At 40.4% G+C, this 26629-nt stretch overlaps 1 protein-coding gene across 1 annotated transcript; it reads left to right on the top strand.

Annotated features, from left to right (window-relative positions):
- Window positions 1-1165: 1165 nt before the first annotated feature.
- On the top strand, window positions 1166-25302 carry LOC144050291 (uncharacterized). The gene is made up of 13 exons (XM_077563413.1): window positions 1166-1219; window positions 1326-1353; window positions 1475-1522; window positions 1685-1816; window positions 2226-2346; window positions 5325-5503; window positions 5887-5968; window positions 7039-7163; window positions 15117-15289; window positions 15376-15614; window positions 15735-15804; window positions 24833-24893; window positions 25142-25302. Exons 1-13 carry the CDS (start codon window positions 1166-1168, stop codon window positions 25300-25302), a joined length of 1473 nt encoding a protein of 490 aa, XP_077419539.1.
- Window positions 25303-26629: the final 1327 nt, after the last annotated feature.

Here is a 26629-nt window from a genome sequence, read left to right on the forward strand (position 1 = left end):
GAACACATTTTTTGAACAGGGGTCAACATATCCACATCGCATTTTGAGTATGATAAAATAACTGAATCAGTGTACCTTAGTATATTATTGGACAGATGTGTGTCAAGCAGATTTATTTATACTCCTTGTAAGCACTAAATAAATAGGCATCAGAAAATTCAGGGACAGACAGAGACCAACACATAATTCACAAAGTGGATACTTTGCCATTACCTTAACGAACAAACACCATTCTAGATCTCATCAAGATGAAAAACTTTGAAATGAGGTTGATGGTAATCAGCAGATTCCATAACATAATGCCTAAATGCATTGATGTCTTTGAATTGCAAAATGGAAATAACTACTAAAATCAAGGCTGAACGCCAGCTAAAATTCAACAACAAACTTACTCTCTTTTTACGGATGCATTTTGACACATTTTCTTGTTCGTTCGTCACTCGTCGTAGTACAACTTGAACAATTGATGACGCTGCAGTAATCTTCTGTAAACTAAACAAAATGGCCGGCACAGAAATTGCAGAGATTCACCAGACTCACCCAAAGGTTCCTATTGACACTTCTGCTTATTCCTTATTTTGTAATTTTGTAAATATAAGATACAACTGACAGAAATTAACACAGTACCATTGTTTTGTTTTGTTTTTGGTCAGATTAGGCACATGCACACTATGATATTGTTTAAACTAAACTACAAAAGCAAGCATTCACTATTTCAATTTGTTTTATGTCCGATGGTAATTTAGCTTCAGGCAAGTTAGCAAAAAATCAAAACTATAAAATTATATATATTTTTTAAATCATCCTTGATTTCCTTGTTTGTTAATACACCGACTTAGTTGTGCTTACAAATGATGCTGGACATTATGCAAAAATAATACTTGGAAAATCCCTTTAAGGTACATTTGCTGAATTCAAATTCATCCATTGATGTTCATTGATGTTATGAAGGTATTCAGAACTCAGACACACCCTTCATGAAAGCACTATAAAGATGAAGAGCTGAGCAACGGCATTCAAGAATCCAGGAGCTGATACAACAGGTACACCAAGTTTACAGTAGTACATTCAATATACATATTATAAACAACTTATTTTTGCTTTATTCCCCCAGATTTGAAGATTAACAACAGACTACAATCAGACAGCAATCATCACTCCAATCATGACTCCAACATTTCTCTTTATACTCCAATTGTTACTGATGGGTCTTCCTCCAGTAAGACTACATACAGTAGACTAGATAAATATGTGTTATTTCAATTACTTTTTTTTCATTTTGTCTTATTAAAAATGTGTAATATAATGATTATTTTGGGTTTCAGACAGTATCTGTGAGTGGCGATGACATAGGCAAGTGAAATCATTCACAAAACCATTTTATAGCATTCCTCTAACTAAACATACCCAGCAGAAGTATACTTTCATTAATTATAGTGATATTCTTTAACTGTTGGATCTTTCCCTCACACAGAAAACATGGACGTCAATGGAATAATTGAGAAGGCAAATGCTAACACAAGTAAGGGAACACATTTCTAAACAAGTAAACAATAAACAAAACAATTCTTTGATAGATTTCAGGATTTTCCAGTTCGTGTTTTAAAAGTGAAAAAATGCAGACTAATTAAACGATCAATCTTGATTGCCTAATAGAAAAATGCTTCTGGTTGTTCTTTGACAGCTGCACATCTGGTACATGGGGACATTGCAATGAATCTGCTCAGGAATGCAGACACCTGCACAGCCACAGGATGTAAATGGCCTAAAAGTGGGGATTATGTCTATGTGCCCATCGTTATCTCCAGTGTATTCAGTAAGTCTGTTGTTATTGTACTACATGTATCATGAGACTGAAGAGCTGAATATTGGAATACCATCTCTTGATTTCCCAAATCAAAATATTTATGTTGTACCAACATATGAATAACTAATATAAAAATATATAATATTACAATTTGATACTCACCACATGCAAATCTCCAAGCAAACTGGTTGTTGGGAAACATCTGGAAACATCAGAATTTCCATTTTTCAGTAGGTGGCTTTTGGAAGAAAAAGTTTGCACACCACCGGTTTAAATAAAGGAGCTAACCAGTTATTTTTATATTAAATCCTCTAGACCTCTCTGAATTTTGATTCTGCAACTTTAAAAAAAATAAAAAAATAAACCTTGTTATTATTTGTTGTTTTATTTTTTTCTTGTTCACCATTTTACTCCACAGGCTCGCAAGAGCGCTCCATCATCATTCAAGGCTTGATCAGTTTCTATGAAAAAACCTGCATTCGCTTTGTGTGGAGGCGCTGGTGGCAAAGAGATTACCTTCACTTCATCTCTGGATCTGGGTAGAGATATGCACACAGTACATTAACTGTAGATGCTATGTGTTGGTGGCCTTTTTAAATGCGATTGGACTCTAAAGCCCCTCTGTGCGTCGTTACCTTACCGTTGTTGAGGGGTTTGTGTGTCCCAACGATCTGAAGCTAGGAGCTAAGTTCTCTGCGATTTTATGCTCCTGGCAGAGTCACCCATGGCAAACAGGTCCTTGGTGAGGGACCAGACAAAGCATGGCTCACAGACCCTTTATGATGAAAAAGATTATTGGATCACGTTTTCCCTTGCCCGGGACGCGGGTAACCGTACTCCCACTCTGGAGGCCTGGAGGTGGGGCCCGTTAGTGACCTGCGTTCATGGGGCCTGGCTGGGTAGTGCACGAAGAGGCGACGTGGGCCCCCCTTTCCATTGGCTCACCAACTATGGGAGGGGTCAAAGGGGTTGGGTATGTAGGGAGTTGGGCGGCGGACAAGGATGGGGACCTTGGCGGACTGATTGTAGCTATTTGTGACATGGAATGTCGCCTCCCTTGCGGGGATGGAGTCTGAGCTGGTGTGCAAAGCCAAGAAGTTCTGACTAGACATAGTCGGGCTCGCCATCACGCACATCTGGTACCAGTCCTCTTGAGAGGGGTTGGACTCTATTGCACATTGGAGTTGCCCATAGTGAGAGGCGCAGCTACGAATGGCATACTTACTGGTCGCCGCCTTGTTGCTTGTACATTGGGGTTTACACACAAAAGCAGTGGTCCCCAAACTTTTTTCCACCACGGACCGGTCCATACAAGTCCACAACTTTCGCGGACCGGAAACCCAGTGAGTTGGGGGAGGATGCTTGGCTGTTCAGCGGCTGATTAATAAAACAACAAAACAAAAAAAACACAAATCCACTATGCATTTTGATGTACTTGTACTAGCAGCACAAACACCATAATAAGGGTGAGGTCACTATGGTAATGCTTATGAATGCTGTGAGAAATGCAAAAACTGGGGTATTTTGTAGATGTAACAATAAATGTGAAGCCACATTTTTATGTAACTATATTAGCAGCGCCCTCCTTAAATGTGCCAAGTTGGCGCATTTAAGAGATAGATTTAAGGAGGGCATGATATGTTGGCGCCGCCAATATTACAAGGCATCACAGAACAAATATAAAGTCCATGAGTACGTCACTCACCATAACGCTAAATTGGGTAGATGCCACGGACTTCCGACTTCCAAGTTTCACACATTAGCGTAGTTTCCGGCCACTGATGGCAGTATTCCAACACTCGCACCCACTGGTGGAGGGATGGATCCTGACTATTGTTTGTTCCTATGCACAGCTCAGAGTACCCAACCTTTTCGGAGTCCTTGGAGCGGTGCTGGAGAGCGCTCCCCCTGGGGACTCCCTCGTTCTACTGGGGGACTTCAATGCTGATAGGCGCAATGACAGTGACACATGGAAGGGTGTGATTTGGTGGATCTAGCCATCTATCTACTACAGTGTATCACCTCTGGCAGAACTTCGCCCAAGTCCCGGGGGACACGAGGAACATTGAGTCAGAGTGGACCATGTTCTTCTCCGCCATTGTTGAGGCAGTCGATCGGAGCTGTAGCCATAAGATGGTCTGTGCCTATCGTGGAGGCAATCCCTGAACCCGACACCAGGGGTAAGGGATGCCATCAAACCGCAGGCAGCTGACGGGTACTGGCTGGCCAAGCAGAACACAGCTTTGGCAGTCACTGGCGTGGGTGGAGTTCAGTAAGGCCATAAAAAAAAGTCTTCTGGACGGCTTTGAGGAAATTCCGGTCCACCATCTGGCGTCTCAGGAGAGGAAAGCAGTGTATGATTGACACTATATATATAGTGGAGATGGGGCGCTGCTGACCTCGACTTGGGACGTCGCAAGTCATGGGGAGAATATTTCAAAGACCTCCTCAATTCCGCCTTCCTTTGAGGAAACAGAATCTGGGGAATCTGAGGTGGGCTCTACTATCTCTGGGGTTGAAGTAACCGAGATGGAGGCAAGGCCCCGGGGGTGGCTGAGACCTGCCCAGAATTCTTAAAGGCTCTGAGGTTGTGGGGCTCTCCGGGTTGACACGCCTCTGCAACATCACATGGACTTCGGGGACAGTGCCTCTGGATTGGCAGACTTGGGTGGTGGTCACACTTTTTAAAAAGGGGAAACAGAGGGTATGTTAAAACTAGAAAGGGATCACACTCCTCAGCCTCCGTGGTAAGGTCTATTTAGGGAAGCTGGAGAGGAGAGTCCATCAGGAACTCGAATCTCAAATTCAGGAGGAGCAGTGTAGTTTTTGTTCCAGCCGTAGCTACCGTCAGATACAAGCAACAAAGAGGAATTTTCCTATGCAGGGTATCTGGGCTTTCCCTGACATATAGGGTAAGAAGATGGGTCATCCAAGAGGGACTCAGAGTCCTCCACGTTGAGAGGAGTCATCTGAGGTGGCTTGGGCATCTGGTTAGGATGCCTCCTGGACGCCTCCCTGGTGAGACCCAGGACACGCTGGGGAGACTTTGTCTCTCGGCTGCCATGGGCACCCCCGTAGGAGCTAGATGAAGTGGCTGGGGAAAGGGAAATCTAGGCTTCCCTGCTAAAGCTGCTGACCCCGCAATCTGACTCTGAATGATTAGGTAAATGGATGGATGGACTCTAAAGAAGTCAATCTCATGTTTTTTTTTTAACTCCCTTAAACCCTTACATGAGATGTGTAAGAAAGGTTCCAAGACTACTGGTGTAAAATACATACTTCAAATCTAGTACAAGTCTTCCTCTTTGAAGTAATCCACCTGGGGTCAAACACACTTTCATAGCCTTTCACTGAACGAAGCAACCAGCCGGATCTCTTAGTGGATGCACGGGTTGACCATCTGGACCACAGAGAGGGCAATTTTGAAAGGGGAAAACTCTACTGTAGTTTGGGTTTGAAAGATATATTTTGTGACAGCAGCCCTGCAATTTTTAAGACACATCTCCTATTTGCTCAGGTGTTGGTCGTACCTTGGTCGCCAGCCGAATGGACAGCTAATCTCCTTGCAGAAAAATGGCTGTGTGTTCCTTGGCACTGTGCAGCACGAGGTTCTTCATGCTCTTGGATTCCACCATGAGCAAGTTCGGTCTGACAGAGATGATCACATCACCGTTAACTTTGAGAACATTGTTTCAGGTGAGCCTTCCTGATAAAACCTCAAAGAGGCCGTGTTTAACCACATTGAAGTACATCAAAGACAACGTTTGCATTCAGAGCTAAACACTTCACTGCATTCAGTGTTTTATGATTTAACTAAAGTGTCGGCATAAACTTTTGCACTCCCACAAAAACAGTTATAAATTAGTGTTTTATTGTTGTTGTTTTATCTAGTTAAATGATCAATTTAGCATGATTATGTTGAGATGTGTTAATGTTGGTGAGTGTATATAAGGTATTGTATAATACCAACTTTAAGGATGCAGTATTATAGAAAAGTATTTTTGAGAGAGAGAGCGGGGGGATTGTTCTAGACAGCATCACCATTTCAATATTTTATTCCTGTCTCCTTTTGTGTATAGGAGCTGAAAACAACTTTGAGAAGGAGGAGACGAATAACTTGGGTACTCCCTACGACTTAAACTCGATCATGCAATACAGCAAGTGAGTGTTTGGCAAATCTAAAATGAAATACTTTATCCATCTACAAAAGGTATCAGGAATTCTGTCATAATTCTTCTTTCTGTAGAAACCCTTCAAATTTTAAACAATTACTGAGGAGTTATCGTGCCACGCTCAAGACTGCATTCAAATGTTCAAGACCCAAAGAATAACACACAAAGTTATGTTGACAGTTTTCTGGGATATACAAGGAACAATAAATCTGGATTTCCTAATCTATACCACCCCTGCATAGATTGACACCACACCTCATGAAAATAGAATCCATGGTCTTTATTTCTTTAAATAAAATTGCAAGGTGAAGCAATGAATCTACCCCAATGACAAATAGAAGTTATAATATAATAAGCTTTATGTATAATTAATGAAATTAGAGAGAGTCCTTATACCATAAGGTGTACAAGTGTCTCCAATTTTTTTTAAACAAGAATAAATATTCAGCAAAGGTGTGTTTCTGTAAAAGGTGTTAATTTGTGAAATGATTTTGGAAGTGACCTGAAAAGATGTCAGTCACTTGCTGAATTTAAACAATGGTTTAAAAGCAAAGTCAAAAAAATAACTTAAATCAGACATGAGCTGTTAAAATTGTATATATGCTGTCATTTCTTTGGATGTATCGGTATGAGTGTAATGAAAATTGTATATGTGAAGTGTAAGAGGATATGATTTATAAATGTATTATGATATATGCCTATGAATTTCCTGTACATGTGTCGCTGGGCAATGTGCGTGTGTTAAAGTGCACTTGTATATATGATTAGGTTTATACATTCCCTTTTGTTGAAATACATTAACCTTATAATTTTATCAACATAAAACGAATAAGGGGTTGAACTAGATACGTTTTTAACTTCCTCCTACCCCTTTTGAACATATCAACTCTTTTCTCTCTTCCTATTCTTGTTTTTCTTTATTTACTTCAACTTATATTTTAAACTTGTTATGTGTTTTGTGTTTTCTTTATGTTTATATGTTCAATAATTCCATAAACCAAACTGCTTTTCATTCATATATATCCAAAGCTGTTTATTTTGATATTATCTTACATGCAGATTTGCCTTCTCCAAAAACGGACAACCAACCATTGTTGCCAAAAGTGATCCTGACCTTACATTTGGTCTTTCACGTGAGATGAGCAGCAATGACATTGAACGTGTCAATGCGCTATATGGATGTGGTAGGTTTGAAAACCACAGTTGTCTTAAGTGTGATAAGTTGCTCAATGACCTTGCAGATAACGTAACTTCTCATCTAATTGCTTGTAATCTATCTAATCAAACTGAAATGTGTAGTAATCTGTGTTTCATCTTGTATGCATTGAAAACACGATATGGTAGTTTACATTAACAAGGATGTCGTCATTTGGCAATTCAATCATACATTCACACTTTTTTTCCCCAGGTTAATAAGAGAGGGGTTGTCCATCAGATTCTCCCAAGTCTTTTTTTTTTTCATCATGATTACACAAGATGACATCATCTGCCATGGAAACAAACTGAAGAAGGGAAATCCACGCTGTGTTCGCTAAAGTCTCGTTCCACTTTCTGATTAGCTTTATTATGCCGTTTGCTCTTTTCCTTTTTGTACACTGGCATAATACTGTATTTGCCAGGTAAAGGAGAGATGTGCCCGTAGGCTACATTTCTACAATTATATTTGTATTTACTCAAACACTAAAAAACAAAGAAACTCTTTAAAGCAATAGCAAGCTTAAAATAAACACTGGTGCCTCACTAGAGCAATTTAAAAGAAAATAATAAAATAAAATTGAAGAGATGTGTTGTGTATTTTTATTAATGCTGCATATTCCCTTCTCTAATCAAGCTGTGGAATTCTGTTCAAGCAACAGCCTGGGGTTTGAACTCAATGTCATGTTCATTATAATAATTACTATAGGGCTGTGCAATTAGTCGAAATTCAATGACAATTTCAATTATTACATGCCACAATTACAAAATCAACATAATCATAAACCAAAAAAAAAGATTAATACAAAATTTGAGTTGCTTGAATTGATATATTTGCACTTTTTTTTAATGACTTATAAATCTTGTTTGGTCCAAAAGGAACTTGCATAATTATAGTGTTTAAAAGAAATGTATGTCTTAATATTTTTTTACATGTTTGAACATTTTCTTGTTTTTTACCCAAAAAACAAATGATTGTATGAATCATGATTGCAATTATTACAAAATGCTAATTTTTGATAAAGCCGTCTTCTTCAATCTAGTGCAGAACAATGACCATCATCGTAGACATGTTACTGCTAACCACATGTCTAAAAAAAGTTCAATGTTATTTCGCTTACTTACTCAATGGGTGCTCAAATACTGTAGCTTACCTTAAAAAGTTACTGTTTAAGCATGCCACTGCTAATGAGGATGTAACTTCATAAAACAAAATAATCCAAACTATTGTATTAAAATTTACAAATTATGTAAAAGTAAAAAAAGGCTTTAGAATGGCTTTATCATGTTTTAACCTACAATTTGAAGCCATATTACAATATTTTTGTTGGTTTTACATTTTACATATCAGTCCTTATTTCCAACACAAGATGGAGCATAAGCGTAAAAAACACGATAGAAGTAAGCCCCTGAGCTGTTTGAAATGATACACTACTTCACACTACAGACCATTAAAAGATAAATAAAATCAAATGACTTTGGGTGTTTCCTGTGTCTCAAAAGCTGTACAAATAAAAAATAAAGTGTTCCATTCTAACTCAAATTGGAAACTTGTCATACTACAGAATGTTTTGGTGTGTCATTTTCAGATGGCCCACGCGCACATCACAGAGAAGGACAGAGTGCTTTGCAGCAATATTGTGCAGTACAATACAAGCAAATGTTGCACATGTCTTGGGATTCCTCTTGCAAGTAGTTGAGGCACACAAATCGCCTCAACTAATACTTAAAGGTTTCAAATTTAAATGGATGCTTGACTAATTGAGCCATTTTCAGCAGTAAAAAGTAAATATTTTGTCCAGTATGAATTTGATAACTACATTATTTTACTACTTTTTCCACTTGCTATTGACTCAAAATGGCATCACCTGTGCTGAGGAACTAGGTAATGACCAATCATGGCTCATCTGTTTTTTGCGTTTGGTCAGCAAACTGAGCCATGATTAGTCGTTGCCTACTTCCTCAGCACAGGTGATGCCATCTTCATTTGACAGCAAGTGGAAAAAGTCGCTTTTAAAGGTAATAATTCTACATGAAAAATAATAAAGTTATCAAATACATTCTGGACAAATTATTAACTTATTACTGCTGAAAATGGCTCAATGAGTCAAGTATCCCTTTAAGTTTGAATCTGAAGCAGAGCGTTGCTTTTTTTTATTAGGGAAATTAGTTTGGGCTGTTGAAAAGACATAATTGAAAATTGGGTATTTGTATTTTCTGTGCTTTCTGTTTCATTAAGTAAATACAGTGAGTGATCCCATGCTGGCCAGGTTTTTTTTTTTTTTTTTAATGTAGCCTTCAGTATGATATGAAGTTTAATTTAGAGCACTAGTTATTAGGATTTGGTGATCTTACAGAAGTTATTGGTCAGGCTGATCCAATCCAAATTGCATTGATAGCAAAAAAATCTGAATACACTGTTGATCCAGATTACACCATTTGAACATCTTGGCCTAGTGTTTGTAATTGATGTACAGTACTTCTAAAGGGACACATTGTATAATTTTTCAATTCTTCATTGTTTATTAATTTTAAAACCCATTAATTTTAATGATACGCAAAAATATATCACATCAATGTACTTTTAATTTAAAATATATATATAATTATAAGTCTAGCAATTGCTAATTATATCACATCGGTCGTCCTGCAACAGGGATAGTGTCCAGTAGACAGCTGTTGATTTTAAAAGTTGCTTTCTCGTAAAGGAATGAATGTTGAAACAAAAAATAAACCCTTAAAAATCCTGATGTAGGTTATCTTATTGGAGTGTGAACGGACTACAATGCTGTCTGTGCAAACTGAGGCCAGTAAGAGAAGCCTACAGTATTTTACTCTGTGCCTTTGTCCTGGAATGAATTTAAGGCTTTCAAATTGGCCTTAATGATCTCTTTGTTTTGTTTCAAACTAAAAGATGACAATTTTCTTGATGCCAGTTGCTCCTCCTCTGACTTGTAGCACACACGGACGCACGACTCGGGGTGGAAGGCGTTTTCCAAGCGCCCATCTACAGTGGCTAAATGTACATCATCCACAAGTGGAGATCTTTTTGCAGTTTTTTTTTATTTAAATGTGCTTTGCCCATGCCGATCTTCTGCATCTACATGATATGTAGACTGCACGGTTCTATCTCTGCGCTGAATTTAAAGAGATTGTGGGGAGCTGCTTCAAGGCGGTGTAGCGATTATTTGGGTTGCCGTAAGGGCTTGATAAGAAATTTAGACGGTACTGAGGGGAGTTGTAATTTCCTCAGCAACCTCTGGGGCACCACGTTGACTTTGCTTGTTTGCAGGAGCAAAATAAACAATAAAAATCCTATTATCAAGTATTCATAATCTGAAGTTGCTACTTTAGTTAATCATGGAGTTATTTGCTTTCATAAGAGAATTACTTATCCACTCAGTAAACGCAAATGATTCGGCAGAAATGGAATTTATTTAGTAAACACACATATATCAGTCACAGCCAAACCTATTAATGAAACTGAATAAAAATGGGAATCAAAGATAAAAAGAAAACTTGCAACCTAACTAACTAAGATAAAAGAAGGTAGATGAAAAAGGTAGATGGGGGATAAAGATGGAACCGTTTGACCTGTCAATTCTTTTATGTTTGAATAAAAGCGTTGCACCAGTGGTATATGGTCAGATTCCAATGCAGGTGCAACTTACGGACTGGTTCAGTCGCACGGGAGAGAGAGAGAGAGAGAGACTCGAGCGTCGATCCGCAGTTGAATGGTGGAATGCTGTGTCACCCCCCTTCCGTGCGCATGAAGCAGACTTGGTCGACTGAAATAGTATTTGATAATTTTTGGATCAGAATTGACAAGCCAGATGCTTCATTTATAATTCTGAACACATTTCAAACATTACCGCGATCATAAAGTTATTAAACCCGCCAAGCTTACTAATTGGCTAAACTTAGGTGGCTACACAAATTACACACATCATTCATTTGAGATAGACATACAGGTTGTGTACAAAGATCAACAACAGGAGTTATTTGATGTCAGTCAAGTACATAGAGTCCGTGTCTGTCCCGAATTATGTAGACTTCAGATTAATTAGGAGTGGCAGGATTCTTGAGGATAACCGATAGTGATTGCTGGAGGGCACTGTTGTACCATACAACTTCCAAGGGGCAGTGTTTAAAAAAAAAACCACATGGCTAATTCCTGTGGATAGGCCAGACCATAAAAGATGGTCTGGGGACTGCTTATCAGACAGGATTTCAGGTCTGTCGGAGTTGTGATATGCGTTTCCTGGGAGTTATAAAACGAAGTCCAGTTCCTGCTGGAGGGAAACTCAAAGAGTCCTTGAAGGGAAAAAAACCATGGTTTGATATGTCCTCATGAAACCTCTTATATAAGGATATGTTGTTGTCCTGAACTGTTGTACAAATCCAGGTGCCCAACAATTTGTAAATAAAGGGCGGGATCAGCCTGGGAACTCTTCCTTGTTTATACTACAGTTTTCCCTGCTTTGCAAAACATGCTTTCGAAAGTGTCTGAGAAAGGGCTTGGCTAGCCCGGTTTCCCACGCTAACGGATAAAAGACGGAGCGGCACATGGTCTGGACAGAGTCAGCTGCGGAACACGTACGATTGCCCAGCCGTTTTGCAGCTCGTTCTACCCGGACCGTAGGCTCTCCGGTCTAGTGTCAAGGTAAGCGCTGATGATCATCATATTATGCTGCTTAATGTTGTAGTGTATTGATTGCTGTTTGCGGGGAATAAAATGTACAATAATTCTAGCAAAACAAGTTGTGATTATTGCTGTTTGCGGGGAATAAAAGGTACAATAATTCTAGCAAAGCAAGTTGTGATTATTGCTGTTTGCGGGGAATGAAAGGTATAATCATTCTAGCACAGCGCAGGTGTTGATTACTGTTTGCGGGGGATAAAACGTCCGATTATCCTAGCACAGTATAAATGTTGATTGCTGTTTACGGGGAATAAAAGACACGGTTATTCTAGCAAAGCATATCAAGTCTCTGTGTATTCATTGTTGCCCCCGACCACTCACGATCCTGCATAAAAATATAAAGGTGAAGTAGTGTTTTCCACAAAACAGTCCTTTTGAACTGAAACACACAGAGTTAAAAAACGCACACACATTTCCCAGGGGGGAATGTTTAAAAAGGCACATAAAATGGAAAAATTGAGGGTGACGGGCAATATTCGTTACAGCGGTAATAAAAAAGGTTAGTCTGCAGCACTACACTGCACTGCTCAGCGTTGACAAACCCATTCATTCTACATGTGATACGAGGGCTCGAGGGCGGAATGCCTCGTCCTGTTTTGTATTATTCACACGCAAACATTTCTGGGTGTCACTCTCGAAGACTTACCACATAAGTACATACACACGTCACATGCATTCCCATTCAAACGTTCATGTGACACTAGTACACATGACAATATGCTGATTCATTCTCAGGTGGTTTTTGAGACGTGTCGAAATAGAAGTATTTCGCAAAAGTGTAGTGGAAACACTTTTTGCCCATTCCCTGTAGTCATGTGACCCCCTCCCGGTCACGGAGGAAAGGAAGTAGGAAATACGGGTCCACTCGCTTTCGTGTCGGAGCTGCCTCCGGAGGGGATAACAAGTCTTTTTAAGCACAAAGCGATTCAGTTATGGAACCAATATTCCGCCGTTCAACGTACGTCCCATATTGTTGCATGAGAAATGGCCATTGCCCCTGGCAACGAGCAAACGAGACACATCCGGCGCACGTTGTCGTTGAAATCCATCTGTCCGCATCATAACACGAGTTAGCGCGCACACACAAACACACACCAACACCAAATGGCCGAACCCGCCCGGTGAGGGGAGGGAGATGTTTTTTAAGTAATATTAACAACTCCGGTCTTCTCTCTTCCGTAAACATCATAAGCACCTCCTACATAACTGCGAAATCCCGCGAGACGGGACATTACGAGAATTGCGCCTCAGAAGCGAAACACTCTTCCAATGGAAACACCGGCAATTCGAAATTGCACTTTATCGAAATAGTACAATATCGCTTTTATTTTTGCGAAAAAACTGTAATGAAAACGCAGCAATTGTCATATAAAAATTATAACTCAGCAAATTTGCATCTCAATTCAAGTCGCCACCTATTTGTGCACAGCCAAAAACCAAACAAAAACCAGACCAAAGGCATAATGTGCATCCCTGAATACGCCCAAATGACATGATGATATTATCAATGCTGTGAAGGATTTTTTATTTAGATTTTTACATGAATACACTACAGATAGTATGTTGGGTACCATAGCTGCTTCACATGATGAATAATTATTTTGGGTTGTGACCTTCTGTATGGGGTTTGCAAGCAATTCATCTTTCTACAGACAAATCGTTAAAAATGACGACCTGAACAAGAAGTGAAGTGAAGAGTAAAGTCTAATCACTACACATGTGATGGAAAGAAGAAATGGAGAAATATTTTGTGGACTGATGAAAGCAAAATTGTTATTTTTGTGTGCAGAAAGTTGTCCATTACAGTGCACTGAAGAAAGTGGTGTTACAAGCAATAAATTGCAACATCAGAATGTTTCCCTTGCTATGTTCTTGGGCCTATTTATCACATTTGGTGGATCATGGATCAGCTTGCATGCATAAAAATACTTTGAGCAGCATCTTGGTTATACACCCACAAAAGCAAGTTATGGCGTGGTAAACCTTTTCCCTGGACCTTAATCTAATACGTAGAAACGTTTGGGGGTAATAAAAAAAAGAATAATAAAAAATGCTGTGTCTGTTTCTCATCTTTATTTTCATGCTATGGTTTGGGAATTTTGGTGAACAGAGGAGTTATCATTAGACCAGCTAAAAGCAAGTCTAATTTGTGGTGCAGGTGGTGTGACCTAATTTTTGTGGAATTGATCGAGGTGCAGGCAAATTCTGAGCTTGGTGGATGTCATCGTATTTCATTCATGAATATGACAACAGCGTGCATCGAACCCTCGTAATCATCATAAAAATTTACTGAACTGAATTGAATTGTTATTGGTGTTAATATTATTTTATTTTATTTATTTTATTTTATTATTATTAATATTACTATTATTATTATTTATTTATTTATTTTATCATCGATCATATTGGAAAGTGATAAAATGCGCATTCCACAGCAGCAATCTGATCATCCTGCCCAACTTTACATCATCCACCCGAGAAGGCCTGCTTTTTGCGCGTGAACTCCAGCAAGTCTATTTCTGTTTCCGCAATGTCAAAGACTGAGCACGCTGATTTTAAAGTGTATAAGGGGAGTCACTTACATTAGCTGGCAAGCACTCCCGCAACGGTGCAAATGCCCACGTCAAATTGTCAATTGTCAAATCATACTGGGTTGGAATAGTTTAGGTTAGATTTTTTTTTAACACAATGTTACATAGATAACACTGTTTGTACAAATAATACTGGTTTAGTGATTCACAAGAATGCTAAATCCTAATTAAATTACTTTAAATATTTGGGATTGTATAGAAAAATGAAGTTATTTTGAATTGTTATTAGGTGCGCTTTGTTGAATTTTGCTTGTTTTGTAATTATTTTTTATTTTATTTTGTTCTTGTTGTATGTTTTTTTTTCTTCTGGAGACATGGTTGTATGTTTATTACTGTTTTTGTTTTCATTCTTTTTCATGTTCAAATAAACTCAGCCCAATACTGACTTTTCTTCTTTTTTTGGGAAAGTATCTAAAATATGGAAAAATGTATCTATGATTTGATTTACTGTATATTATGCAATGTTTCCAACTGCTATTGTTTTGAACACAACGGCACCAATATTGCTTATGAACAAACGAGCAAACACAAAAGTACAGAAACTCAACTTGCTCTGGTGCAGTTGAAATTTTTGAAAAAGCAGGAAGAAAACACTCTTGCTGTGATCTCATCTCCCTCTGTCGATTCCGAGTGCATGATGTATCAAGCAGGTTCATTCATGGGTCAAGGTGTGGTCCCTGGTAGCCCAACATGTGCTTCAATTGTGAACGGCCTGGTCATTGGGCCCACGATTGCAGACAGCGACCTCAAGCGTCTGGGTGGAGAGGCAGAGGCCAACAAACTGCACGCTGCAGCAACAGCATTCCCCTGTGCCAAATCAACAGTATCTGCCTCTATCTGGTGGACAGTTTCCACAATGATGGTGCCCTGAATCCACATGGTCAGTGACTGTTCAGTGTTTTTTCACAGACTCTTTTGCATTCTTTTGTGTTTGCACCTAACTGTCCAGTCAATCTTTTGGGCAGAGATCTCCTCATCGCCACATGCCCTCTCATCAAATGCAGCCCTGATGGACTTATCCTGGAATTTCCGGATGATAAACACCTACTGCTGCTCTGCTGCTCTGCTGCTCTGCTTCCAGTGCCACCTCCCAGTTCCCGCTTGTTGAACAATGCCCTGTGGCATGCGCCACTGCCGACATCTACTGGGCAAGAGTGGATATTGACTCCAGTTGTTGACTCAAAAGCTAAGCACTTCTGAGCTCTCTGGTCACCTTGGGTTCGTAACCTCAGATCTTATGATATGGTAACTGATTGTATGCATTGCAGTCTGTACTATGACAGCTCAGGGGATGAGATCTATAGCAAGACATTTCAGGAAATTGAAAACAACATATGGGTATTGAACATAGGATGATTGTCAAAATTTATTCCACTCTTAATTGCTCTATTTCCCGTCACTTGATGCTTATTGGATTCAGTCTTATACATTTTTACCCACTTCCGTTTTGGATCACCAGCTTCTGGGTAGGCACCACGGAAGTGAAACAACCGACAGCAATTTTGCTGGTTACCTTCTTGATTTCTTTCCCACTTTGCTGTGGTCCATAAATCCCACTGATGTTGGTCTTTGTAACGTCTCACCTGTTGTGTTTCAGATGAAACCAGGGCAAATATATGTTCCCCAATACTCTGTAAAAGCGGCTGGGATGATTAGCATTTCAGAAACAATTGATGGTTTGCTTAAAGCTTAAAATGGCCTATGCAGATACAGTATATACACAGGACTGAGCCTATATTGTTTGTATGCATAAATTAGTTCTGGTTTCCTGGAATGTTTGTGGCGCTCGCTCACAGGCAAAAAGAATAAAAAATTTAGACCATCTCTTAAAATTAAAAGCAGATATTTGCCTCCTGCAAGAAACCCACCTACAAAAATCTGAAGAAAAAATACTTATTGATAAGAATTTTAGCCAAGCATACTCTGCCCCTTATAACAGCAGACAAAGAGGAGTCTGTATACTCATACATAAGAATTTACTCTTTACTCTAAATAATACAATAACAGACCCAGAGGGCCGATACATTATTATTCAGGTAACTCTATTTAATAAAATATATACATTTGGCAATTTATATGCCCCTAATAATGATGATCCGGCCTTTTTCCATGAATTTTTCTCTCAGCTGTTTGATTTAGCAGCGAACTCTACTATTATTATTGGAGGAGACTTTAACACAGTCTTAAATCCATTAATAGACCATTCTAATAACACAACATGTATAAGGCGATTACAATCTACTAAAGTAATAGGGGAATATATGGATGATTTTGGCCTCGTCGACAGCTGGAGACTTAAAAACCCAAATAAGAAGGAATTTACCTTCTTTTCCGCTGTGCACCGGTCTTTTTCAAGAATTGATTATTTTCTTACAAATAACTCTATTGCTGATAAAACTGTTACAAAAATACATCCTATTATTATTAGCGACCATGCACCAGTCTCACTTTCCCTACAAGTTTATTATACCTTTAAACCACCACCAACATGGCGTTTTAACATCTCACTGCTAAACGATGCAGAGTTTGATAAAATTATAAGGAAAGAGTTGGCAGACTTTTTGGAAATAAATGACTCTCCAGGCCTATCGCCATCTCTTCTCTGGGAAGCTGGGAAAGCAGTAATTAGAGGTAAAATTATATCATATTCATCTTATAAAAAGAAACAGGATCAAAAATTTGAAAATGACTTGGAAGATACAATTAAACAACTGACGGATGAGTACGCAATAAACCCAAATGACCAAATATGGACTGACTTACAAAATACAAAAATACAGTTAGACGATATGCTAACTAAAAAAACAGAGTTTATAATACAACAATTGAGATACAACAACTTTGAATATAATAACAAATCAGGTAAATTTCTTGCAAACCAACTTCAACGCAATCGGTAAAAATCTCTTATAACGGCTATAAAAGGGACAACTGGTGAATGTACACAATCACCAGAAGAAATTAATCAAATTTTTTATAACTATTATCGCAACCTATACTCAGAAACTAACAAGCCTAACCCTGAGCATATTGAGGCATTCCTCAGTAGCTTAAATATGCCTCAGTTAACTACTGAATATAAAGATATGTTAGAAGCGCCACTTACTATAAACGAGTTGTACAGTGCTCTAGATAGTATGTCTAATGGCAAGGCACCTGGCCCAGATGGTTATCCGGCTATATTTTTTAAGCACTACTGGTTAATACTTGCTCCGCTATTCTTAAGAGTAGTAACAGAAATTAAAACTAATGGTTACATACGTCCACACATGAATACAGCAGCAATTAAACTTTTATTAAAGCCAGAAAAAGACCTCAACCTTCCATCAAGGTACCGTCCAATTCCACTAATTAACACTGATATTAAAATTATTACTAAGGCTTTCACATCTAGACTAGAAACAGTAATCTCGACAATTATTCATAGCGACCAAACAGGCTTTATTAAAGATCGTCACTCTACTAATAATATTAGGAGGCTCTTTAACCTTATTAGCATGTCACAGTGGCATGATAAGAAGGCAGTTATTATATCGTTGGATGCAGAAAAAGCTTTCGACAAAGTTAAGTGGTCCTTCCTCTTTGCTCTTTTAAATAAATTTGGCTTTGGGAAATCATTTATCCACTGGGTGTCAGTATTATATGATTCTCCCAAAGCTACAGTTACTACTAATGGGATTATATCTAAGAGCTTTATTTTACTGAGAGGCACAAGACAGGGATGCCCACTGTCCCCTTTATTATTTGCAATATTTATTGAGCCACTTGCAATAGCCATACGCCAGGAAAGAAGGATTCAAGGAATTCACTCTGGGGTAACAGAACATAAAATTAATCTATATGCCGATGATATTTTACTTTATTTAGAAAACCCGGCGATTTTGTTAGGGGAAGTATTTAACTTAATAACTAAATTCTCACAGTTGTCAGATTATTCTATTAACTGGACAAAATCAACACTTCTACCTATTACAGAAAATGAATGGAACCCTGCAAGCCAGGACCCACACTACTCATTTCCTATAGGTAATTTAAAATACTTAGGCATAAAAATCTCACCTAAATTAACTGATTTAATTCATTTAAACTTTTCTCCACTTCTGGATAACATTCATAGTGACTTGGAATGCTGGAATAATCTTCCTATTTCTTTAATAGGACGAATAGCCACCGTTAAAATGAAAGTTTTACCTAAAATAAACTATTTTTTCTCAATGATTCCATTTAAACCTACGGCTAACTGGTTCCAGTTGTTGGACTCAGCCGTTAGAAAATTTTACTGGAATAAAAAAAAAGCAAAGATTAGTCTATCTACTCTTCAGAAAAGTAAATCCAAAGGTGGTCTAGAGGCACCAAATTTTATGTACTACTATATAGCTAACCAGCTACAATATATCGTTCTATGGGCGCAACCCAACAGAGATACTAACTGTTGGCTGGAACTAGAACAGAAGGATTGTAATAACCTCAGACTTCTAGATTTACTCTTTATTACAACATCAATTAAGCGACATAATTGTTTTAAAAACCCAATGATTTCCGCCACCCTGACTGCTTGGTGGAAGGCATTAGAAATTACAAAAGCCCAAGTGGAGCCCTGTGGGCTTTCTCCCCTATGGCATAACCCTGACTTTCGAATTAACAACCAATCGTTTTATTTAGGTGTGTGGGAGCAGAAAGGAATTACACATCTCCATCATCTCTTCTCAGATAATATGTTTATATCATATACATCCTTGCTCCAAAAATACAAAACGGAAATTTTTTACATTATCTGCAAGTTAAAAATATGATAAAGAAACAAATTCCAACACTTCAGGGTACGCTCCAACCGCCTGGTTTCGCTAAAGATATTACCAAGTTTTCTCCGACAACAACAAAAAAACTTTCAAAAATATATAGGTTACTTTCATATACGGATAAAATGTCTTTACCCATCTTAAAATGGGAGACAGAATCTGACTTTTGGATTCAAGTTTGTGAAAATGCATTTAAAATGACAAAACACACAAATTTACAACTTATCCAATATAAAATTATCCATAGAACATACATTACTCAATATATGATGAAGAAAATGGGACTCTCCGACTCCGACATTTGTCTCCAGTGTTTACAAAACACTACAGACACTTATTTTCATGCTTTATGGTTATGCACTCCGGTTATGTATTTCTGGACTAAAGTCTTAGAAAAACTTTCCGCTATCTTGGACTATAGGATACCTTTATCTCCAAACTTGTGTTTGCTAGGTGACCTAACAACAACTGACCTACAACATAAACAATTTCAATCTACACTTGTAGCCCTTACTATCGCAAAAAAAACAATTCTTGTTAACTGGAAAAATAAACAAACTCTGAATATCGACCAATGGTCTAACCTCCTCATAAATCACATTTTAATGGAAAAATATCGGCCTCAAATAAAAAGCAAATATCAAAATTCATAGAAATATGGTCTACGTATATAGAATATTTTAACCTAATTCTGGTTATTTAATTCTGCCTGTTAGCGAGAGCCACCACATTGTGATAACTTACATTGATGTCTCTGCATTTGACAGTTTGTAACTAATGGTTGTATTTTTATAGTCAGGAACCCAGTTGCTGCCAACAGGATCGAGCAGATTCACCTCCAATGGGCACTAAGGGCTAATATTCGGATTCACTGCATGCCAGGGGACTAACTCTACAGGTGCTGTCCCCCCCTGGCTGGGCGTCGGCGGGTCTGCCCCTCTGTTGCCTGCTGGGTGGCGGCTGCGTCTTGGTCGTTCCCTGGGTCTCGTGGGGGGTGCTGTGTTGCGGGGCTCTCCCTGGTGTTCGGGGTGGCGCCGCCCCGGCGCGGTCCGTCGCTCTGGGCCCGGCGACGCGGGTTGGGGCCTGTGGGCCGCCAGGGTGCCCCGTGGTTCCCTCTCCCCTCCCCCTTCCTTCCTCTCCCTCTTTGCCTCTCCCCGCCCGTCCTCCGCCTCCCTGTCCCTTCTCCCTCGTCGCCCTTCCTCCTCCTCTCCCCCTAACTCTGCGGCCCTGCCGCTGCCTCCTGCCCTTCCTGTCGTCTCCTTCCCCCGTCCCCTCCCCTGTCCGCCCTCCTCCCCCTCCCCTAGGCCGGGGGTTCCATCCGTGGCCCGGGTCTCGGCGCTCCGGGGGCCGGGAGAGTGGGCAGGATCGGTGTTGTGCCCGCCCCGCTCCGGTGGGCCTCCGGGCACTTCGGGCGGGCCCCGGTATCCGGGGGGGCGAGCCCCGCCGGGGTCCCGGTGGGGTATTGATGGGCGGATGCTCCTCCTCCCCCCCGCCCGGTTGGGGGGGGCCCAGCTGGTCGCTCCTCTTAACTCACTACACTAGTTTTGCACAATACATTTTAGGGCACATAACACATTTTGGGGGGGAGTGGGGTAGGGCGGAGACACCTGCAGCTCCCCTCCAATTTTAATGCACCACACAACTGGGGGGGGCATCGGTTGGGGCAGGCCGCAGTATGGAGCAGTGCTGCGGTCGCCTGTCCCCCCCCCCATTAATTTCTTTTAATGCACCACATACGCCGGTCGTGGGGGGAGCGGGGGTTGTGGGCCGGTGGGGTGCCTGGTGGGCCTGCAGTGCCCCGTCCTGCTGCGTTGGGGGCGCGGGCCGCGTTGGGGTGGGGGGCGCTCCTACTCCTGGGTTTGCTCTCCGGCCGGTGGCCCCTGCGGGGCCCGGGGGTCGTCCTTTGGCGCTGCTGCGGCCTGGGGGGCCCTGAGGTGTTGCGCTTGCTCTGTCCTGGCGGGGGTCGACGGCTCCCCTCTTTGGTGGAGATTCTTATGCATGCCAGATCCACCACACCAGCATCTATCGAAACTCAGACACAATTTGTTTCTCCCTCGGGTCATTGATTCGGTGGAGGCTGGTGTCTGTGGATCTCACTCTGCTTCGTCTGTCCTTTCTACCTTTCCTCAGTTTCTCCTTTGGGCCCTTGAGGTCTCCCTGATTTGTTGGAATTTAGATGTCTCTGGGGTTGGTGAAGGACTCTGGTTAGTGGCCCGGTGGGTGGTGTCTGGTCGGTGCTGGGCTTCGCTTTTCTTTCTTTTCTTTGGTCCCTCTTCGGGTCTCCTGGCGGCCCCACGACTCTGGCTGAATTTTGAAGTGTTCGGTTTAGGTGAACGGTATGGGAATTCTTATTTTTTTTACACGCACGCACGCACACGCACACACACGCACAAACACACATACAAAAAAAAAAAGGGAGAACAATGATGATGACATCTGATGATCTCCCCAGAAAAAAAAAAAAAAAAAGTAAACTGCAGGACTGCAGTGTTTGCAACAGGTATAAGAGTATGCCTACATCTAAACCTTGCCATGGACACTCACGATCCGGCCGGACGTGACTGCTCCTGGTCAGGTGGTTTCGATGGATTTCACTGACATGATAAAACCAGTGTCAGGATACAGATATTTGCTGGTAATAGTGGATTCCTTCTCAGGATGGCCAGAGGCAAATCCCTGCAAGTCTGAAACAGCAAATATAGTGGTAAAACATCAGATTAATCATTTCATACCATCACATGGGTATCCTCGAAAAATTTGATCAGACAATGAAACCCATTTCAAAAATAAACATCTACAAGCAGTAGAAAAAGCATTGGGGCTAAAATATACATTTGGTTCAGTGTATCATCCCCAATCCCAAGGACAGGTTGAGGGAATGAATAGAAATATTAACTCTTTGACTGCCAGACATTTTCAGAAAAGGGATGCCGTGGGTGCCAGCCGATTTAAGCATTTTGACTGATCTTTCAAGGTCCACAGAAAATTCAGTTTTTTGGACTATGGAAACACACATGACGTAACACCATCGTAACGTCACCGTATCATGACCCTGATAGTAGACTTGATGGCAACATGGCCAAACACACACTGCAGTATATACTTGCTATTCCCTGGAAAAAAAGGCCGGCAAGAAAGTGTAGCGTCTGCACGCAAAGGGGCAATCACAGTGAAACTAATCTGTTGTGCAAATCCTGCTGCGTCTCCTTGCACGCAGGGGAGTGTTACACAAAAAGAAAACTGTAGTTGAAACATCCACACAATTGTAAATAGTACCACAGTTGCACACATTTGTAAATAGTTTGCCAAATTGTTTTGTCAAATTGTTACACTGTTGAATGTAAATAAACGTATTATGCTATCAAAAAACACTTTTTCATTGTTGGTGGTAGTGTTTTACAGAAGTAAAGCACTAGGCGTCAGTAGAAGACGTGAGGTGGAGCTAGAGTGTTGAGGGGACAATGGCTGAGGAAGCCATAATGGTGGCCGGTTGCAAGCAGCTAACGCTTGAGCATTTTTTTCAAAGACGAAAAGCATCGACCAATGTTAAAGAGCACATTGATGACGACGATGATGATGATGGTGACTCCGAGATTGACGCCGAAGTTGGAAGCGTTGACGCGGCGGCTATGATCACGTCTGAAGGGGAAAAAAACATGGTTTAATATATCCTCATGTAACCTCTTATAAAAGGATATGTTGTTGTCCTGAACTGTTGTGTGAATCCGGGTGCCCAACAATTTGTAAATAAAGGGCGGGATCAGCCTGGGAACTTTTCCTTGTTTATACTACAGTTTTCCCTGCTTTGCAAAACATGCTTTCGAAAGTGTCTGAGAAAGGGTTTGGCTAGCCCGGTTTCCCACGCTAACGAATAAAAAACGGAGCGGCACACGGTCCGGACAGAGTCAGCTGCGGAACCCGTACGATTGCCCAGCCGTTTTGCAGCTCGTTCTACCCGGACCGTAGGCTCTCTGGTCTAGTGTCAAGGTAAGCGCTGTTTTTTGATCATTTTATGCTGCTTAATGTTGTAGTGTATTGATTGCTGTTTGCGGGGAATAAAAGACACCATTTATTCTAGCAAAACGAGTTGTGATTATTGCTGTTTGCGGGGAATGAAAGGTATAATCATTCTAGCACAGCGTAGGTGTTGATTTCTGTTTGCGGGGGATAAAACGTATGATTATCCTAGCACAGTACAAATGTTGATTGCTGTTTGCGGGGAATAAAAGACACAGTTGTTCTAGCAAAGCATATCAAGTCTCTGTGTATTCATTGTTGCCGCCGACCACTCACGATCCTGCATAAAAAATATAAAGGTGAAGTAGTGTTTTCCCCACAACAACGTCATAAAGCCTCACCGGCTAGCGATGCTAACGCCGGAAAACGCGGAGCACAACCGAGCACTTCTGCTCCGGCGGACGTTCAATCGGACAACGAGTCCAATGCATATTCATCGGAGTGGGTACAGTCTAATCACGGAGAAGACACTGGTTCTGGACTACGATGCCACCATGAATGGAGCGAATACGATGGATCAGAACATCTCTTACAACCCGGTATAGGAACAGAAGGACATGAGGAAGCCAGACGTAACACCACCGTAACGTCACCGTATCATGATCCTGAGAGACTTGATGGCAACATGGCCAAACACACACTGCAGTATATACTTAATATTCCCCGGAAAAAAAGGCCGTCAAGAAAGTGTATCGTCTGCACGCGAAGGAGACATCGCAGTGAAACAAATCTGTTGTGCAAATCCTGCTGCGTCCCCTTGCACGCAGGGGAGTGTTACAAAAAGAAAAACTGTATTTGAAACATCCACACAATTGTAAATAGTACCACGGTTGCACACATTTGTAAATAGTTTGCCAAATTGTTTTGTCAAATTGTTACACTGTTGAATGTAAATAAACATATTTTGCTATCAAAAAAAACTTTTTCATTGTTGGTGGTAGTGTTTTACAGAAGTAAAGCACTGTTTAGGTGTTTGTGGCATCATTCATGGGAAAAAAAATGTGTCAAATTCACTAGAGTGCATGAAATAATATCGTTTCACAAAAAGCTTGATTTCTCCGTATTTTTTCAAAACAGAGCATTTGGGTGAAACTAACCATTTTCTATTGTTGATTACTGAAAAAACGTAATAAGGTAGAAACAAACTTTTTTTCTGATGAAAGATGAGAGTTCAATCTTTCATTCGGTAGTATGTGTGTTTCCATAGTCCAAACACAAAATTTTCTGTGGACCTTGAAAGATCAGTCAAAAGGCTTAAATCGGCTGGCACCCACAGCATCCCTTTTCTGAAAACGGTTGGCAGTCAAAGACTTAATTTCTGCCTTGGCCTCAAACCCCTATCTCTGCGTCTGAGTCCTAAATCTGCCACATCGTGTCAAATCCAAAGTGACTCCAATCCAAATAATTAATCTTAATTAACTAAACTTAATATGTTCGCTTTAGATTAACTTAATTTAATCGTGTGTTACCAATTGGAGCTTCTTCTTCTTTTTTTAATGGTCAACAATTCAATTTGTAATCTTAACTTGGTTCAAAAATTCTCTTTTTAGAGTGTGAATGGGACACAAGATCTCCATGACAACACAACCTTTCATGCAGTGCATGGGCCAGGTTTGGGCCAGCAGCACATCTTAAAATTTGATATCAGTTTGTCGTGTATGGGCCGGAGCTGGGCCAGCAGCAGAGTTTTCATTTGAAATTGGTATGTCGTGTATGGGCCAGAGGTGGACCAATTTAGCCTGGTTCACACGGCAAGATTTTAAAATTGTTGTCCGACTTCCAAACTGTGAGAGACAACACACGTGAAGAGAAAAAATCACAGGAGTAACAGTTTTGAACGTACCATGTGTGGTGTGCAGCCACACTGCACAATCAACAGACCACACACGAGCAGAGTTCATTCATGAAAGTGACGGGAAGTCTTGCAAAACCTCTCAAGATTAAACGTGACTTCCGAGTCAACAAACATCGCAGGACCAGTCACGATACTTCCTCGTTTCCAGACGAAAAAGCAGAGTAAAAAGAAAAGCTGTTGTTTAAAGGAGTTTAAATGGGCTCTGGGTAGCGAGGCATCACTTGCCCTTAGTGCTGGCGGCAAGGGTTCGTGTCCTACCCGGAGACGGTACGTACGTTCATTTGTGCAGTATGTGTGTGCTTATATAAAAAAAAATAATTAAATAAAATTTAACAAAGGAGTGTAATGGCGCAAGCACGGACTTTCTGCTGCGTCATGCTGTTTTGATTTTGGAATCCGCACCGGCTTCCTCTCTGGCTCGCTTTCTGATTGGCTGCGCATCACTGTCAACTGGCTGTGCGGTGGTTTGTCCTTGGGGCACACCGCACATGGAGCGAAGTCGGGCCAAAACAATCCAACATGTTGAATATCCCCGATTTCAAGTCGGAGGTCCTTCCGAGCGCAGATATCGGGATGCGCCGTGTGTGGTATCAACACTTTGAAGGAATTATTACCTACTATATTAAGTGTAATCTTTGCGTGTCCAAAATAATTGTATTCAGGATCTGATGAAGAAGTTTTCTTGCAAGAATTTATTTAGAAGCTTCTAAAGACACAGTCAGGACACCCACTCTGAATGCAATGTGGAGCCCCCAAGTGTGTGTCAATCTACAGAACATCGACTCATTTATACTCAAAAGATAAAAGGTTCCTCTTCCCCTCCTAAGTTGATTAAAGGACAGACATGTTGACTTCTAGTGAACAAATGTGTGATGTTATTAGTAAGCAGACGTTTACATACAGACATGTTGATTCCAGGTTGGACAAATGTGTAATCTTATTAGTAAACAGACATTTACATACAGTTCCCCTTCTTGACTGGGGGAACAAATGCAATTAGGATCTGACCCCAGACTTTTAGTCTCTAATGACAAAAGACTCTGATAACATCATGCACATTCCTTTCTTCAATAGCTTTTAGGGTGAGAGGATTAAATAAAGTTCACAAAATCATTATTCCACTGTATTCTTTTAAACACTCATGATTATATCATATATATATGCTTTATAAGTAAATTCAAAAACAGTAAAACCACAAATTGAAAATATTAAATGTCTTCAGTCCTACCATTGAACTTCTATAAGTTCAAAAACTGGACATTTAATCCCACAATAGTCTAGAGAGAAAGTCCAGCGCGAATCTTGATCGTCGCAAAATGAAGCAATGTTTATGTGTGGAGTTTAGAAATAAGAATAGCAGGTGAGAGAGAGAGAGAGAGAGAGAGAAAGATAGATAGAGGGGCTTAGCAGTCAAAATTCAGTTTGATTCATTAAAAAAAATTCGGTGGAAGGGGCATAATAAATGTGAGGCATAACCCTATGTGATGTGGTT

This window comes from Vanacampus margaritifer, chromosome 4, assembly GCF_051991255.1.
Source record: "Vanacampus margaritifer isolate UIUO_Vmar chromosome 4, RoL_Vmar_1.0, whole genome shotgun sequence".
Lineage (NCBI taxonomy): Eukaryota > Metazoa > Chordata > Actinopteri > Syngnathiformes > Syngnathidae > Vanacampus > Vanacampus margaritifer.